Genomic DNA, 17,189 nt, shown 5'->3' with positions numbered 1-17,189 from the left:
ATCAATTTGTCAATTCGTCCTGTAACATTGGCTTCCCCTTTATCGAGCGTTTAGGGTTATTCATGTGTATATTTTCATTAGGAGAACACGATAAGACTTGCATGACTTCTTTGTTTTCAAATGAGCCAGGCTTATGAGTTAGAAAGACAGCACTTTACACAAAAAAACGCAAAAATCAACTAAAAGTTCCGACAGAGAAATGAGATGCTCGAACTAACTTTGGTCTGACTTTTGGAAAAAGAAAAAAAGTTAGGACATTGTGAAATCTATTTCTTAGGTCCAAGAAAAGTTACCAGATCAGAAAATCGTCCCGATCACAATATTTGGAATCTCGATCCCAACAAATACATGAGAATTATCCCTACCTTGATCCTGGGGAGAGTGGTAACAACAATACAGCATCAAATCGTTCTCTATCATTTTCTATATGTCATCTCTTAATTTTTGTCCATGTTTTTAGCTTATTTATTCTTTCTAGATTTAACTTGAATGTCTAAACAGTGGTGCATTTCTAGTGTTGCTTTAGCATTTCTAGCAGAAAATTCGGAAAATTCAAAACCTGGAACGGCTAGACGCACAAATCATGTAAAACACAGTTCAAAGTTCAGAATTTCTTTGTTCTTCTTCTTTCTCGAACTGTGGAGACCATTTGCCGCGGGTATGTAAATAAACAGGCCAGAGGATTCCCTTGAATATATTCCTCTCGTCTGTTCCTTCATCACAGATGATCATTCTTGCTTCCTGCCAATTATCACTGCTGAGATACATCCCAAACACGCCACCCCAACTTTTCTTATAATGCAAGTCGTAATTATGATCAAATGTCACGGCAATACGAGACTTACAACCCCAGATCTGCTCACCCTTATTTGATTTACGTTTTACTCCGAGCTCAAGTTCCAAACTTGCTTTGAGAAATTGGACTCTCACAGCGACGTGTTGCGCCCTTCTAGTTTTTGACAGTAAGGGGTAGCCGGCAGGCTTCTCAAACATTTTGACCAAATCAACCTTTGGTCGCACCCACCAACAAAATGGGCTCCCTTTGACATATTCACCGTTTACTGTAACAGACAATTGATAACATCCTTCATCAGGTGGCGTGTACGTAAATTCATAGCCATAGCCATCGTCATAAAACTGTATTACAACATTCAAAGGGATCACTGGCACAGCAGAATCAGAAGACAGTAACAAATAAAAATCTCCCTTTCGAACATAAGCTTCGACACTCACTGGCGCATCATAACGTTGCTTCTCACTGTCGTTAACTGCAACGGAAAAATGTATGCGCTGCTTTGCAAACGTGGAATAAATGATCCCTGGCTCTGCACCTGTTCCCATGGTAACGACGCACTGCTGGGGGTCAACGGTCACTCTTTCGAAAGAAGCTTTCTCGGTCACAGATTTCCAGAAAACCTCGTCTACATTAAAGGTAACGATGACTTTTTCAAACAGCACATCTTGCATGGTGGTATCTGCAAGATGTGATAGTCGCGGCATGATCTCCCTCTTCAACGATAACACCTCAACTTCGTTTCCTGGACCCGCCTGACATACACGCTCTGCGAACTTCACACAGCTATTGCAGTTTGCGATGAAAATAGAGAGAAAATCTTCGTGGCAATCAAGCTGCTTATTTCTCTTCTCATAATCAGAAATAACCTCATCTTTTAGATTTGAACGCATCTTTTCCAAATTACTGATCTGTGCGTTTATAAAGTCGTCAATTTCAGACGTCAACGAATTTTTCTGTGCTTCTATTCGAGCTTTTTCATTTACGACTTTATCATGTAGTTGGGATGAATCGGTTTGCTTGGATTTTACTTCTTCAAGTTTCGCCTTAATTTCGTCTTTCTCTCGATCTATAATGTTGCTAGTAAAGTTGAACTTGTGATATTGGTGGGTAGTGATTGCACAATCTCGGCAAATCAGTTCGTCACAAGTGTCACACAACAAAGTGAGCCTCTCTCCTTTGTGCCTTGGGCAATAGTGTGACTTGCAGTTTGACTTGCCTTTCACTGTGGCCTCTTTCAGACCTATTATTTTGTGCTGATTTGTGCGCAGTAATCGTCTGTGAGATGTGATACAGAACTCACACATAAACTCACAGCAATCATCACATCTCCCAGTAGCAACATCACTTTGGCAGGTTTCACAAGTGATAGAGATGTCGACTTTATTTTCCTGATCCAGCGACATCTTTTCAATCATATCATTCAGCATGAAGTCTACTTTTAGATCTTTTACCTCTTCCAAACTAATCTGTAAAAAAAAAAAACATGTATTTGGACAAGGTAGAGCGACAGGGACTTCCATAAATTTCGTGATGGAAAATGATTTTGAGATGAAAGGATGGAGTTCTTGGTCTTGGATTTTTAATTTCTTTTTTCTCGGATAAAAAAGACGTGATCTCGTGGTCTCGGGGGGGGGATAGAGGGGGGTGGGTGCGTAGTCTTAGTTATCATATGGAAAATCATAAAATTAGAAGATTCCTTATAAGAAATGACCCACGTTTTGGCCCACAGTAGAATTGAAGATTCCTTAATATGAAATTACCCACGTTTTGGCCGCCAAGGGGGATGCGCGCGCACCCTGCGCACCCCCCTGTGTACGCGCCTGGACCAATCAAAAAGCAAAAGCTTGTTAAAATAGCGGAACTTAAAAGGCGATTAAAAAGTTGAAATGTTCGCATGACATTAAGATGGCGCGCCGAGGTTGTTTTGGCTAAACAGAAATACTAAGTTATACTAAGACTCATTTTCGGCGCGATTTTCGTAATTTTTTAATTAAATACACTTATGCTTTATCAGATTCCGCTAGATTCACTCACTTTGAAAATCAAATTATTTTTTATGCAAGTTAAATTAAAGCAATAATTCACCTCAATACCTAAGATTCTTTAGTTAAATTGGAATTATGTGCTTTTTTAGTTTTAAACAGCCTATGTCAGCCGACATTTTGTCATCCTAACAAAGTGGGAAAAAATCCATTCCCATCGGCTGATTTGGGGAAGCCAATGCGATACATTCATTGAATTTGGTAATTAAGTATATTAAGCTTTGTTTTTTGATGGTTATTTCGAGATTTTAACACATTATGTGCCTTCCAGTATTAAATGAAAACAATAACAAAGGTGTTGCTGACACACTTCAAGTGTTTTTTAGTTGCTTGCTGCTCGCTTAAGTTTTTTTTTCGGGTGGGTACTGAAATAATGTTTTTGTGATAGAAAGTCATCAACTGCGTACCACTATTTTTTCACGGCACTGGGGGCAAGACACTGTGCGTTCCTGGCTGTGCTCTACCAGACTTTCCAGACAGTGTCGGCAATAAGTGTGCAGACAGGCTAGCACTCGCGGGTCTTGGTACTGCTCCAGGCAAAGAGAGCATGTGACATCACTGACATCTTTAGGCTTCGTCTCAGAATCAGCCATACTATAACAGAAGACATGGAATCAACAAACATATAGTTTGTACAGCGCTCTGGGAGTGCTGTGTGACTCCGACTGATTGGGGTTGCGAAAGAGACAAACAAACATGTTGATATCACCTAAAACCACGTTGCTGCCATTACAGATTGCAGAGCATTCTGGGAGATCCGTGAAAAAAATCACAGGGGGAGGGCCAGTCACCACTCCCCTCCCCAAAGTCAATCGTGTTTTTTCACCCCAAAGCAAAACAAATCAATTCCAGGTCAAACAGACCCAGGAGCTGTGGTGATTCATTAGAAAATAATGTTCTCATCCAAAGCCAAGCAAGAAGAAATCCCAATGAATCCACCAATATGCCCAAATAGACTTAATGGTGTCCTTGAGCACTCTCCCAACATGCTCATAGCTGCATTTTTTATGAAAAGTACAAGAAAACATCAATTTGTGCTCACATTAGCACCGTGATTAGGGATTAGAGATGGTACCACAAGGCACTGTTAGAACTTGGATACAGCTGACTAGGTATAGGTATCTGTTTTTAGTTTTTTTGTAAATTCAGCTTAAAATAGCAGTCAATGGTTAATTGTTGTATTAAACAAATAGGTCATTTTTTGCGCGTTTGATTTGTGACAGTGTGAACTGGACTTGACTTTATCTCTTGTGCGTGTGTATGTTTTAAAAAGTGTTCGTGTTTTTTTTTCTCTTATTTTGGGTAGACTTTGTTTAATTTCCTTATATAGATGTCATGACCTTATTTGGAAAATGTCTACACGTGTGTGATTTCTGCATGTTTTGGAATAAATTTAGTTCTGTCCCAGCGCTCGCGTGGTGAACCTGTAAATTTGTTTGTCTACGTAAACTTGCGAGTCATCCGCCGAACCGACCTATTCCACTCCGTCACATTTGGCGTTGTCGGCAGGATGGCTTTGTTTACGTGTGAGGAAATGCAGGTCAAAGGAGTAATGGGGCTTGAGGTTGAATGGAAGTTAGAAGATCGTGAGTGAGTGAGTGGACAAGATGGCGTCGGGCGTGAATGAAAGGGCGTCTCAGCAGTTTGCAGAAAAGCAGGGAAGCTCCACAGGGCGGCAAAGACACAGTTGATGGAGTGTCGACCCTATTCGAAGATCACGGCCAGGGAAGCAAAAGCAGGCAGGGTGAAGTTGCTTCAAAGTCCAAAGTCATTTTGGGTTTGTTCTGCGAGCTTGTGCTACGAGTACACTGTAATCTGCCGCTCTATACAGGATCGAAAGCTGGTCGTCAAGCAAGAAAAAGGGACATTTATTGTACTGTTTGTGTATTTACGGGAACTGTGTTAATGATCATTCAGTGGGAGACGACTGTTCGCGCGGAGAGAAGAGCGAAGAAATATGAGTTTACCGAACGTAAAGACAGGACGTGTTTTTTGTGTCGTCGCGGTTGTGTGCCAGCATGTTCTCCGGTCCCGTTTGACGGTGGGAAGCGTCGCACTTGAAGATGCTGCTGTTACGGGTCGACAAGGGATTGAGAAATGGAACATTTGCGTTGTAGTTAAAGTACTGTGTATGATTAACTCTGGACGGAGGTTTTAGTTTGCTATTGTTCACTAGAGCTGGATTGTTCCGATGGCTGGATGAAGGTTCTCTTTGTTAATTTGGTAGTTTTGGACTGGTTCACACCTCCAAGACATTCCTAATGTACACAAGAGACTGAAAAGTACGACGGTTGATGTGCGTATGGGAATGGTTGCAAGGAGTTACTGGAAAGGCTTACTTAGCCGATTACAACTCCTAAAGCATTATGGCGTTTAAGTGTGGTGAAGCCTTATGTTAATGCGAGTACTTGTTCTTTACTCTCACGAGATCCTGTTCTCCTGCGTCGGTTGATTTCCCGGGGAATAGCACCTGAACTGTGAACTGTATTGTTCAAGACTCTGTTTATACCAAGAAGTTCAAGACTGTGGTATACGAAAGGAACTGGTTGCCTGGACATGACATAGATTATTTTAATTTGCTCGAGGGCGTAGCAAAGTTCCGCGAGGGCGGATGTGACAGTGTGTCTTATCTTGTGCGTGTGTATGTTGTAATGAGTGTGCGTGTTTTTATTTTTCTTATTTTGGGTAGCCTTTAGTTAATTTCCTTATACAGATGTCATGACCTTATTTGTAAAGTGTCTACACGTGTGTGATTTTGCATGTTTTGGAATAAATTTAGTTCTGCCCCAGCGCTCGCGTCGTGAAGCTGTAAATTTGTTTGTCTCAGTAAACTTTAGAGCCATCCGCCGAACCGATCTATTCCACCCTGTCACAGATTTAAACAAAATCATATTGATATAACTCTTCATACATGACTTATACTTCTTTTAAATAAGCTTAGTGATGAATTTTTGTAAATCTTTGAAGCAGATTAAATAGAATAATCAGTACGTGCTTCAACTTTGAATTTCTAACTAATATAACTTACTTACTAGCGAAAATGAAGGACAAAATGGGATGTTAATCACTAGTCTGCTTAGCATCCGCTCTTTATAGTGTCACTAGGCTACTAAAGCAGACTTCAATCAAAGGGACTGAAAATTATTTATTTCGTTGATGACGCCTATTTCCGGAAGGTCCTTAACTGCCGATAGATAATACGATAGATATTTCGACCGGGGACGACTTTAGTCATGTGCTAGATATATAAAGAACTTATACTGACCAAAGATTTACTCTAGACTTTCTTACAGCGGAAAGGAATTTGGACTATTCCTTCGCATTCTCACACGAGACCTTAAGTTGCGAGTAATCTAGATAAACATTTAGATGCATTAGAATAGTTCTAACATACGCTTATAAAAATGGCAAATAGGGGGTGTAAGAAAGTTAAAAAATACCTGCAAATCAAAACTTGAGAGCAATTATCCTTGTAGACAGTCTCTTGTTGTCGTTTTAGCGGTTTCGGAGAAACTGTTACCAAAAATAGATATACTTTGAATGCAAAACCCAACAGGCGTTACTGGTAAAGAAAACAGGGATACCATGACGGGGTAATCCAGTTTCGGAGGCAGCCACAGCACATCCTCGGAGACCCAGGGCGTCGCGGAGATTGGGCACACACGGGGCGCACGCAAAAAGCGCAAGAAAGAAAGACGAGTGATTCTCGCGCGCTCCCTGTGTGCCCGATCTCCGCGACGCCCTGGGTCTCCGAGGATGGCCACAACATATAACTAAAAAATTGACATTTATTCAAACGGTAGAGGTAGCTCCCTGTTCGGGGAATCGAGTGTACACTGGTCATTGTGCCAACAGACATTTATTCGTAAGGAGCTTAGTTACTTGTTATGAGCGTCCGTATAGGTCATGTGTACTTTTGGCCCCCACCCTCCGCTCCCTTGAATATTGAATTGGTGGGTGTGGTCCTCCATGTCTGCCACGGACTCTGGTAACGTCCGTATGTCAGGCGCGGAGTTACCATACATGTTGTTCATATACGAATAAAACTGAACATTTTGCTAAGCAGAACTAAGGCCCCTATTTAGGCTTCAAACGTCGTATTGTCTTTGAGCCGTATGCAATGTAAATGCGTGCAAATGAATCAAGTCGATTGTTTCATATCTCTATTTGCATTGAATACGGCTCATGAATAGTACGACACTTGAACTTAACCTAAGTTCAATGTCGTCGGCGATCTTAGGCTAAGGGGGCGCTTAGTGTAAACGTATTATCCATGAGCCGTTTTCAGTGCAAATTAATAGAAATAAACCAGGAACATTGTTCCATCTTTATTTGCATGAATTTACATTGAGTACGGCTCATGGAAAATACGACGTTTGTGCATGGCGTTAGACTCCAAGCAATCGCCGTTATGTAGGTCGTTTCACATTTCTCCACGAAATGAAACGCTAGACACAGCGACGACGGCGTGAAGTCCACGGTGGTGATCTCTGTAGGTGAAATTATCTAAAATGCTCTAAAAATAATCTAAATCTGGTTTTAAGGCGAGTGGTCAGGCCACCCCTTTTTACTCGTGAAACACGAGTTTTGCAAATACGAATAACCACGTAAATTTCACTCAAGTGGCGGCGGCGTTGGTGGTGTGGACACTGCAAAGAATGTGGACATTGCAAAGAATGATGGGTCAATATATTGGCCAGTCAAAAAGCGTTTACTTGAGAAATGTAGAAGTCCGCTCGTAAGGCCTAACATGATTGGCTAGATTACCCTCATTGTTCAATTGTATTCCTGTTCTTCGTCTGTGTTACCTCCTCACCACAGAAGGCCCAAGTTCATTATAAGTATAATCTATCTACTGTTTTGATGGGGATATGCAGTATTTTCACGGTGTTTATATGGGTTCGTATAAGCGTCATCGATAAACTCGCTAAATCACGTGGTACAAAGAGGGAGTCACTTCGTTCCAACTTCTTCCAAATCGAGAAATAAAAACAGCACAAGTTCAGGTAAGACATACTTTTATTTTATACTGTTTTCTGGAACTCTGAAGTGATTTTAAGCAATTTAACGAGTTTATCGATGACGCTTATACGAACCCCTATCGAAACAGTAGATGGATTGTACTTATAATGAACTTGGGCCGCCTGTGTCTACACTTGGTGTAGCTTGGTGTAGTCTACACTTGATGTACCTTGGTGTAGGTACATCAAGGTACAAATCACAAAATGCCAAAATTATTTTCTTGCACTGCGTTTAAATGCTTGTTTGCACAAAGCAAAGAAATCTTATGACCACGATAAATGATGAAAATATGGACACACCTCGGGTGTGACGCTATCTGGTAGAGGAGGCGAGCTGAGAACTCCAAGCTGTGCTGCCCAGGTCTCCTCGAACTGCTGACGGTTTATACAATACGATTTCAAGAAGGGAGTTCCACTGACTTATAGTTCTATGGTAGGAGTCTATGAGCTTCTGCTTTACGGTGTTTTTGATTAAAGGTGTGACATTCCGTTTGTCTTGATTCTCTCGCTGTAAGAATAACTAACGAGGCCGTTGACTTTCTTTAAACATAAGAGCGAGGCGAGAGATTGCTCTTCTCTTTGCAAGTGTGTCCAATCCAAGTTTGTTTCGTTTTCATACGCGTGATATGCTTATGTATGTGTGTGCTTGTGTGTGTGTTTTGTGCATAGTTACTCTATCTGGCTACCCCCGAACTCACATTTCAAAACATACTCTCAGAACCTTAAAAAGAATCGAAAAACCAGATAAGCGGAGCCTAGCCCGCTTAGCTCTCCAACTACTCTAGGGTGCCCATAAATACCCCAAATTTAGGTCCCATATTGGTATACATCTGGGGTTACATGTATCATACATGTAAAACGAAATGAAAAAAGAAAAAGAAAGGAATTCAAAAAAGAAAGAAATGGAAAAATGAAGAGAGGAAGAAAAGAAAAAAGGAAATAAGATGAAAAAAGGAAAATGAAAATTTTTGTATCTGGAGAAAAAGGTATATTTGTATTTCTCATGTAGCCGGGATCAGACGAGGCCAAGCTGGTATTTCAACTGGTTTTAATTGTAATTGCCTGAATGCCAGCGCACATAAATTACAAATCTAGGCTTGCTATATTTATACGCTAGGACCAGACAGCAATCCATGTGGTCGTCTCACATGAAAGAAAACCAATTCAAAAGACCCCAGGGAACGGGGAGAATTGGATACGTTTGAACCAATGTGTAGTTCCAGAAAATATGCATACCCCCCTTCCAGTAACTGTTGAGGAAAAAGGACCCCCTCCCCCACCCCTCCCATCTAGAAATTGCTGGGCGTTTTAACGCCCACACCCCGGAATTCCCAATCCCCTCAAGGGGGGGGGGGGAATGGATATTTTATGGAACTACACAATCATGAAAAATATCAAGGGCGTGGGAAATCACAGGATTGGTCTCTTGTCAAAGCGTATTTACAAAATAAGAAGTCAAGGTGATTCTAAAATACTACCCCCCCCCATCTGGAAATTCCTGGGCGTTTTAACGCCCACACCGCGGAATTCCCAATCCCCTCAAGGGGGAGGGGATGGATATTTTATGGAACTACACAATCATGAAAAATATCAAGGGCGTGGGAAATCACAGGATTGGTCTCTTGTCAAAGCGTATTTACAAAATAAGAAGTCAAGGTGACTCAAAATAATAATATTATGATTAAGCAACTTTTAAAAATAAACTGCGCATGTACAGAGGTGAACATAACATGTGAGATTAAACTGCTCAAGTAAAATGTCTGAAACGACAAGAAGAGACCACGATTCCGCCATGTATGTGAAACTGAACATACCCTTGATTTAGTCGCTAAAAGGCCATCTATCGAAGAAGAGGGTCCACGGCAGGCCCGTACCCAGGATTTTTCTTGGGGGTGGGGGTGGGGGTGCGAAATCCGGAAAAACGAGCCTAATACTTCCTGGGGAGGACCACGCCTTTGCAGTATCTCCACCGGACGTTTATTGTCGGATTTGGCTCATACCAGAGTGATCTAGCTGATGCTTTATAGTTTTGTCTACAAATAATAACACGTCTATTGAGTACCGAATATGGACCTTTGGCCGCTATGGGATGGGGGGGTGCGTTCGCAACCCCTGCACCCCCCTGGGTACGGGCCTGCACGGGCGTGCAACAAACTAGACTAAGGAGATCATCAACTATCATATTATCCTTAAAAGAACCAAAACTTAAGAACTTCCGGTTCTCGTAGAAGAAACATGAAATACTAAACGACAATTAGCTCTTACCTAATCAATTTGTCAAGTCGTCGTGTAACATTGGCTTCCCCTTTATCGAGCGTTTAGGGTTATTCATGTGTATATTTTCATTAGGAGAACTAGATAAGGCTTGCATGACTTCTTTGTTTTTAAATGAGCCAGGTTTATGAGTTAGAAAGACAGCACTTCACACAAAAAAAACGCAAAAATCAACTAAATGTTCCGAAAGAGAAATCAGATGCTCGAACTAACTTTGGTCTGACTTTTGGAAAAAGAAAAAAGTTCTGGGCATTGTGAAATCCATTTCTTAGGTGCAAGAAAAGTTACCAGATCAGAAAATCGTCCCGATCACAATATTTGGAATCTCGATCCCAACAAATACATGAGAATTATCCCTACCTTGATCCTGGGGATAGTGGTAACAACAATACAGCATCAAATCGTTCTCTATCATTTTCTATATTTCATCTCTTAAATTTTTTCCGTGTTTTTAGCTTATTTCTTCTTTCTAGATTTAACTTGAATATCTAAACAGTGGTGCATTTCTAGTGTTGCTTTAGCATTTCTAGCAGAAAATTCGGAAAATTCAAAACCTGGAACGGCTAGACGCACAAATCATGTAAAACACAGTTCATAGTTCAGAATTTCTTTGTTCTTCTTCTTTCTCGAACTGTGGAGACCATTTGCCGCGGGTATGTAAATAAACAGGACAGAGGATTCCCTTGAATATATCCCTCTCGTCTGTTCCTTCATCACAGATGATCATTCTTGTTCCCAGCTCATCACTGCTGAGATACATCCCAAACACGCCACCCCAACTTTTCTTATAATGCCAGACGTTATTCTGATCAAATGTCACGGCACTATGAGACTTACAACCCCAGATCTGCTCACCCTTATTTGATTCACGTTTTACTCCGAGCTCAAGTTCCAAACTTGCTTTGAGAAGTTGGACTCTCACAGCGACGTGTTTTGCCCAACTAGTTTTTGACAGTAAGGGGTAGCCGGCAGACTCCTCAAACATTTTGACCAAATCAACCTTTGGTTGCACCCGAAAAAGGAATGGGCTCCCTCTGACATGTTCACCGTTTACTGTAACAGACAATTTATAAAATCCTTCATCAGGTGTCCTGTACGTAAATTCATAGCCATAGCCATCGTCATAAAACTGCATTACAACATTCAAAGGGATCCCTGGCCCAGCTGAAATAAATCTCTTTTGAACATAAGCTTCGACACTCACTGGCGCATCATAACGTTGCTTCTCACTGTCGTTAACTGCAACGGAAAAATGTATGCGCTGCTTTGCAAACGTGGAATAAATGATCCCTGGCTCTGCACCTGTTCCCATGGTAACGACGCACTGCTGGGGGTCAACGGTCACTCTTTCGAAAGAAGCTTTCTCGGTCACAGATTTCCAGAAAACCTCGTCTACATTAAAGGTAACGATGACTTTTTCAAACAGCACATCTTGCATGGTGGTATCTGCAAGATGTGATAGTCGCGGCATGATCTCCCTTTTCAACGATAACACCTCAACTTCGTTTCCTGGACCCGCCTGACATACACGCTCTGCGAACTTCACACAGCTATTGCAGTTTGCGATGAAAATAGAGAGAAAATCTTCTTCACAATCAAGCTGCTTATTTCTCTTCTCATAATCAGAAATAACCTCATCTTTTAGATTTGAACGCATCTTTTCCAAAGTACTGATCTGTGCGTTTATAAAGTCGTCAATTTCAGACGTCAACGAATTTTTTTGTGCTTCTATTCGAGCTTTTTCATTTACGACTTTATCATGTAGTTGGGATGAATCGGTTTGCTTGGATTTTACTTCTTCCAGTTTCGCCTTAATTTCGTCTTTCTCTCGATCTATAATGTTGCTAGTAAAGTTGATCTTGTGATATTGGTGGGTAGTGATTGCACAATCTTGGCAAATCAGTTCGTCACAAGTGTCACACAACAAAGTGAGCCTCTCTCCTTTGTGCCTTGGGCAACAGTGTGACTTGCAGTTTGACTTGCCTTTCACTGTGGCCTCTTTCACACCTATTATCTGGTGCTGCTTCGTTCGCAGAAAACGCCCGTGTGCTGTGATGCAGAACTCACACATGAACTCACAGCAATCATCGCATCTCCCAGTAGCAACATCACTTTGGCAGGTTTCACAAGTGATAGAGATGTCGGCTTTATTTTCCTGATCCAGCGACATCTTTTTAATCATATCATTCAGCATGAAGTCTACTTTTAGATTTTTTACCTCTTCCACACTAATCTGTGAAAAAACACACATGAAATTGGACGGAAAATGATTTTGAGATGAAAGGATGGAGTTCTTGGTCTTGGATTTTTAATTTCTTTTTTCTCGGATAAAAAAGACGTGATCTCGTTGTCTCGGGGGGGGGGGGGGGGGGGGAAGGGGGTGGGTGCGTAGTCTTAGTTATCATATGGAAAATCAGAAATGACCCACGTTTTGGCCCACAATAGAATTGAAGATTCCTTAATAAGAAATTACCCACGTTTTGGCCGCCAAGGGGGATGCGCGCGCTCCCTGCGCACCCCCCTGTGTACGCGCCTGGACCAATCAAAAAGCAGTTAAAATGAATGAACTTAAAAGGCGATTAAGAAGTTGAAATGTTCGCATGACATTAAGATGGTGTGCCGAGGTTGTTTTGGCTAAACAGCTTATACTAAGTTATACTAAGAATAATGTTCGGCGCGATTTTCGTAAATTTTTAATTAATACACTTATGCTTTATCAGATTCCGCTAGATTCACTCACTTTGAAAATTATTTTTTATGCAAGTTAAATTAAAGCAATAATTCACCTCAATACCTAAGATTCCCTAGTAAAATTAGAAATTATGTGCTTTTTTAGTTTTAAACAGCCTATGTCAGCCGCCATTTTGTCATCCTAACAAAGTGGGAAGAAATCCCATCCCATCGGCTGATTTGGGGAAGCCAATGCGATATATTCATTGAATTTGGTAATTAAATATATTAAGCTTTGTTTTTGGATAGTTATTTCAAGATTTTAACACATTATGTGCCTTCCAGTATTAAATGAAAACAATAACAAAGGTGTGGCTGACACACTTCAAGTGTTTTTTAGTTGCTTGCTGCTCGCTTTTTTTTTTTGGGGGGGGGGACTGAAATATTGTGTTTGTGATAGAAAGTCATCAACTGCGTACCACTATTTTTTCCCGGCACTGGGGGCAAGACACTGTGCGTTCCTGGCTGTGCTCTACCAGACTTTCCAGACAGTGTCGGCAATAAGTGTGCAGACAGGCTAGCACTCGCGGGTCTTGGTACTGCTCCAGGCAAAGAGAGCATGTGACATCACTGACATCTTTAGGCTTCGTCTCAAAATCAGCCATTCTATAACAGAAGACATGGAATCAACAAACATATAGTTTGTACAGCGCTCTGGGAGTGCTGTGTGACTCAAACTGATTGGGGTTGCGAAAGAGACTAACAAACATGTTGATATTATCTAAAACCACGTTGCTGCCATTACAGATTGCAGAGCATTCTGGGAAATCCGTGAAAAAAAATCACAGGGGGAGGGCCAGTCAACACTCCTCTCCCCAAAGTCAGACGTGTTTTTTCACCCCAAAGCAAAACAAATCGGTTCCAGGTCAAACAGACCCAGGAGCTGTGGTTATTTATTAGTAAATAATTTTCTCATTCAAAGCCAAGCAAGAAGAAATCCCTATGAATCCACCAATATGCCCAAATAGACTTTATGATGTCCTTGAGCACTCTCCCAACATGCTCATAGCTGCATTTTTGATGAAAAGTACAAGAAAACATCAACTTGTGCTCACATTAGCACCGTGATTAGGGATTAGAGATGGTACCGCAAGGCACTGTTGGAACTTGGATACAGCTGACTAGGGAAAGGTATCTGTTTTTAGTTTTTTTGTAAATTCAGCTTAAAATAGCAGTCAATGGTTAATTGTTGTATAAAACAAATAGGTCATTTTTTGCGCGTTTGATTTGTGACAGTGTGAACTGGACTTGACTTTATCTCTTGTGCGTGTGTATGTTTTAAAAAGTGTTCGTGTTTTTATTTCTCTTATTTTAGGTAGACTTTGTTTAATTTCCTTATATAGATGTCATGACCTTATTTGGAAAGTGTCTACACGTGTGTGATTTCTGCATGTTTTGGAATAAATTTAGTTCTGTCCCAGCGCTCGCGTGGTGAACCTGTAAATTTGTTTGTCTACGTAAACTTGCGAGCCATCCGCCGAACCGACCTATTCCACTCCGTCACATTTGGCGTTGTCGGCAGGATGGCTTTGTTTACGTGTGAGGAAATGCAGGTCAAAGGAGTAATGGGGCTTGAGGTTGAATGGAAGTTAGAAGATCGTGAGTGAGTGAGTGAGTGGACAAGATGGCGTCGGGCGTGAATGAAAGGGCGTCTCAGCAGTTTGCAGAAAAGCAGGGAAGCTCCACAGGGCGACAAAGACACAGTTGATGGAGTGTCGACCCTATTCGAAGATCACGGCCAGGGAAGGAAAAGCTGGCAGGAGTGAAGTTGCTTCAAAGTCCAAAGTCATTTTGGGTTTGTTCCGCGAGCTTGTGCTACGAGTACACTGTAATCTGCCGCTCTATACAGGATCGAAAGTTGGTCGTCAAGCAAGAAAAAGGGACATTTATTGTACTGTTTGTGTATTTACGGGAACTGTGTTAATGATCATTCAGTGGGAGACGACTGTTCGCGCGGAGAGAAGAGCGAAGAAATATGCGTTTACCGAACGTAAAGACAGGACGTGGTTTTTGTGTCGTCGCGGGTGTGTGCCAGCATGTTCTCCGGTCCCGTTTGACGGTGGGAAGCGTCGCACTTGAATATGCTGCTGCTACGGATCGACAAGGGATTGAGAAATGGAACATTTGCGTTGTAGTTAAAGTACTGTGTATGATTAACTCTGGACGGAGGTTTTAGTTTGCTATTGTTTACTAGAGCTGGATTGTTCCGATGGCTGGATGAAGGTTCTCTTTGTTAATTTGGTAGTTTTGGACTGGTTCACACCTCCAAGACATTCCTAATGTACACAAGAGACTGAAAAGTACGACGGTTGATGTGCGTATGGGAATGGTTGCAAGGAGCTACTGGAAAGGCTTACTTAGCCGATTACAAGTCCTCAAAGCATTATGGCGTTTAAGTGTGGTGAAGCACTATGTTAATGCGAGTACTTGTTCTTTACTCTCACGAGATCCTGTTCTCCTGCGTCGGTTGATTTCCCGGGGAATAGCACCTGAACTGTGAACTGTATTGTTCAAGACTCTGTTTATACCAAGAAGTTCAAGACTGTGGTATACGAAAGGAACTGGTTGCCTGGACATGACATTTAATTTAATTTTAATTTGCTCGAGGGCGTAGCAAAGTAAAGCGAGGGCGGATGTGACAGTGTGTCTTATCTTGTGCGTGTGTATGTTGTAATGAGTGTGCGTGTTTTTATTTTTCTTATTTTGGGTAGCCTTTGTTTAATTTCCTTATATAGATGTCATGACCTTATTTGTAAAGTGTCTACGCGTGTGTGATTTTGCATGTTTTGGAATAAATTTAGTTCTGCCCCAGCGCTCGCGTCGTGAAGTTGTAAATTTGTTTGTCTCCGTAAACTTTAGAGCCATCCGCCGAACCGATCTACTCCACCCTGTCACAGATTTAAACAAAATCATATTGATATAACTCTTCATACATAACTTATACTTCTTTTAAATAAGCTTACTGATGAATTTTTGTAAATCTTTGAAGCAGATTTAATAGAATAATCAGTACGTGCTTCAACTTTGAATTTCTAACTAATATCACTTACTTACTAGCGAAAATGAAGGACAAAATGGGATGAAATCCTTAATCACTTAAGTCTGCTTAGCATCCGCTCTTTATAGTGTCACTAGCAGCGGCTACTTAAGCAGACTTCAATCAAAGGGACTGAAAATTATTTATTTCGTTAATGACGCCTATTTCCGGAAGGTCCTTAACTGGCGATAGATAATACGATAGATATTTCGACCGAGGGCGACTTTTGTCATGTGCTAGATATATAAAGAACTTATACTGACCAAAGATTTACTCTAGACTTTCTTACAGCGGAAAGGAATTTGGACTATTCCTTCGCATTCTCACACGAGACCTTAAGTTGCGAGGAATCTAGATAAACATTTGGATGCATTCCAACAGTTCTAACATACGCTTATGAAAATGGCAAATAGGGTGTAAGAAAGTTAAGAAATACCTGCAAATCAAAACTTGAGAGCAATTATCCTTGTAGGCAGTCTCTTGTTGTCGTTCTAGCGGTTTCGGAGAAACTGTTACCAAAAATAGATATACTTTGAATGCAAAACCCAACAGGCGTTACTGGTAAAGAAAACAGGGATACCATGACGGGGTAATCCAGTTTCGGAGGCAGCCACAGCGCATCTTCGGGGACCCAGGGCGTCGCGGAGATTGGGCATTCACGCGGCGCTCGCAAAAAGCGCAAGAAAGAAAGACGAGTGATTCTCGCGCGCTCCCTGTGTGCCCGATCTCCGCGACGCCCTGGGTCTCCGAGGATGGCCACAACATATAACTAAAAACTGACATTTATTCAAACGGTAGAGGTAGCTCCCTGTGCGGGGAAGTCGAGTGTACACTGGTCATTGTGTCAACAGACATTAATTCGTAAGGAGCTTAGTTACTTGTTATGAGCGTCCGTATAGGTCATGTGTACTTTTGGCCCCACCCTCCGCTCCCTTGAATATTGAATTGGTGGGTGTGGTCCTCCATGTCTGCCACGGACTCTGGTAACGTCCCTATGTCAGGCGCGGAGTTGCCATACATGTTGTTCATATACGGATAAAACTGAACATTTTGCTAAGCAGAACTAAGGCCCCTATTTAGGCTTCAAACGTCGTATTGTCTTTGAGCCGTATGCAATGTAAATGCGTGTAAATTAATCAAGTCGATTGTTTCATATCTCTATTTGCATTGAATACGGCTCATGAATAATACGACACTTGAACTTAACCTAAGTTCAATGTCTTCGGCGATCTTAGGCTAAGCGGGTGCTTAGTGTAAACGTATTATTTATGAGCCGTTTTCAGTGCAAA

The 17,189-nt window shown here is 41.5% G+C and overlaps 1 protein-coding gene and 2 long non-coding RNA genes across 3 annotated transcripts; 1 reads left to right on the top strand and 2 right to left on the bottom strand.

Annotated features, from left to right (window-relative positions):
- Nucleotides 1-441: 441 nt before the first annotated feature.
- LOC5504283 (tripartite motif-containing protein 45) lies at nucleotides 442-16,443 on the bottom strand. The gene is made up of 3 exons (XM_048734301.1): nucleotides 16,337-16,443; nucleotides 3,246-3,432; nucleotides 442-2,262 (listed from the first exon to the last, which is right to left on the bottom strand). Exons 2-3 carry the CDS (start codon nucleotides 3,429-3,431, stop codon nucleotides 598-600), a joined length of 1,851 nt encoding a protein of 616 aa, XP_048590258.1. The 5' UTR covers nucleotide 3,432; nucleotides 16,337-16,443; the 3' UTR covers nucleotides 442-597.
- LOC125573643 lies at nucleotides 5,518-6,523 on the bottom strand. The gene is made up of 2 exons (XR_007314138.1): nucleotides 6,279-6,523; nucleotides 5,518-5,704 (listed from the first exon to the last, which is right to left on the bottom strand). It is a non-coding gene; the product is annotated as an uncharacterized LOC125573643 (long non-coding RNA).
- LOC125573644 lies at nucleotides 9,107-9,631 on the top strand. The gene is made up of 2 exons (XR_007314139.1): nucleotides 9,107-9,319; nucleotides 9,516-9,631. It is a non-coding gene; the product is annotated as an uncharacterized LOC125573644 (long non-coding RNA).
- Nucleotides 16,444-17,189: the final 746 nt, after the last annotated feature.

Source organism: Nematostella vectensis, chromosome 11 (genome assembly GCF_932526225.1).
Source record: "Nematostella vectensis chromosome 11, jaNemVect1.1, whole genome shotgun sequence".
Taxonomy (NCBI): domain Eukaryota; kingdom Metazoa; phylum Cnidaria; class Anthozoa; order Actiniaria; family Edwardsiidae; genus Nematostella; species Nematostella vectensis.
The sequence above is the reverse complement of the archived record's forward strand: the minus strand, read 5'-3'. Positions and strand labels throughout refer to the sequence as shown.

Coding starts and splice junctions, on each gene's coding strand:
- LOC5504283 (XM_048734301.1), bottom strand. CDS start 3,431: ATGGCTGATTCTGAGACGAAGCCTAAAGATGTCAGTGATGTCACATGC. Junction 2,263..3,245: donor AGTGCCGTGAAAAAATAGTG/GTACGCAGTTGA, acceptor TTTTTTTTACAG/ATTAGTTTGGAAGAGGTAAA.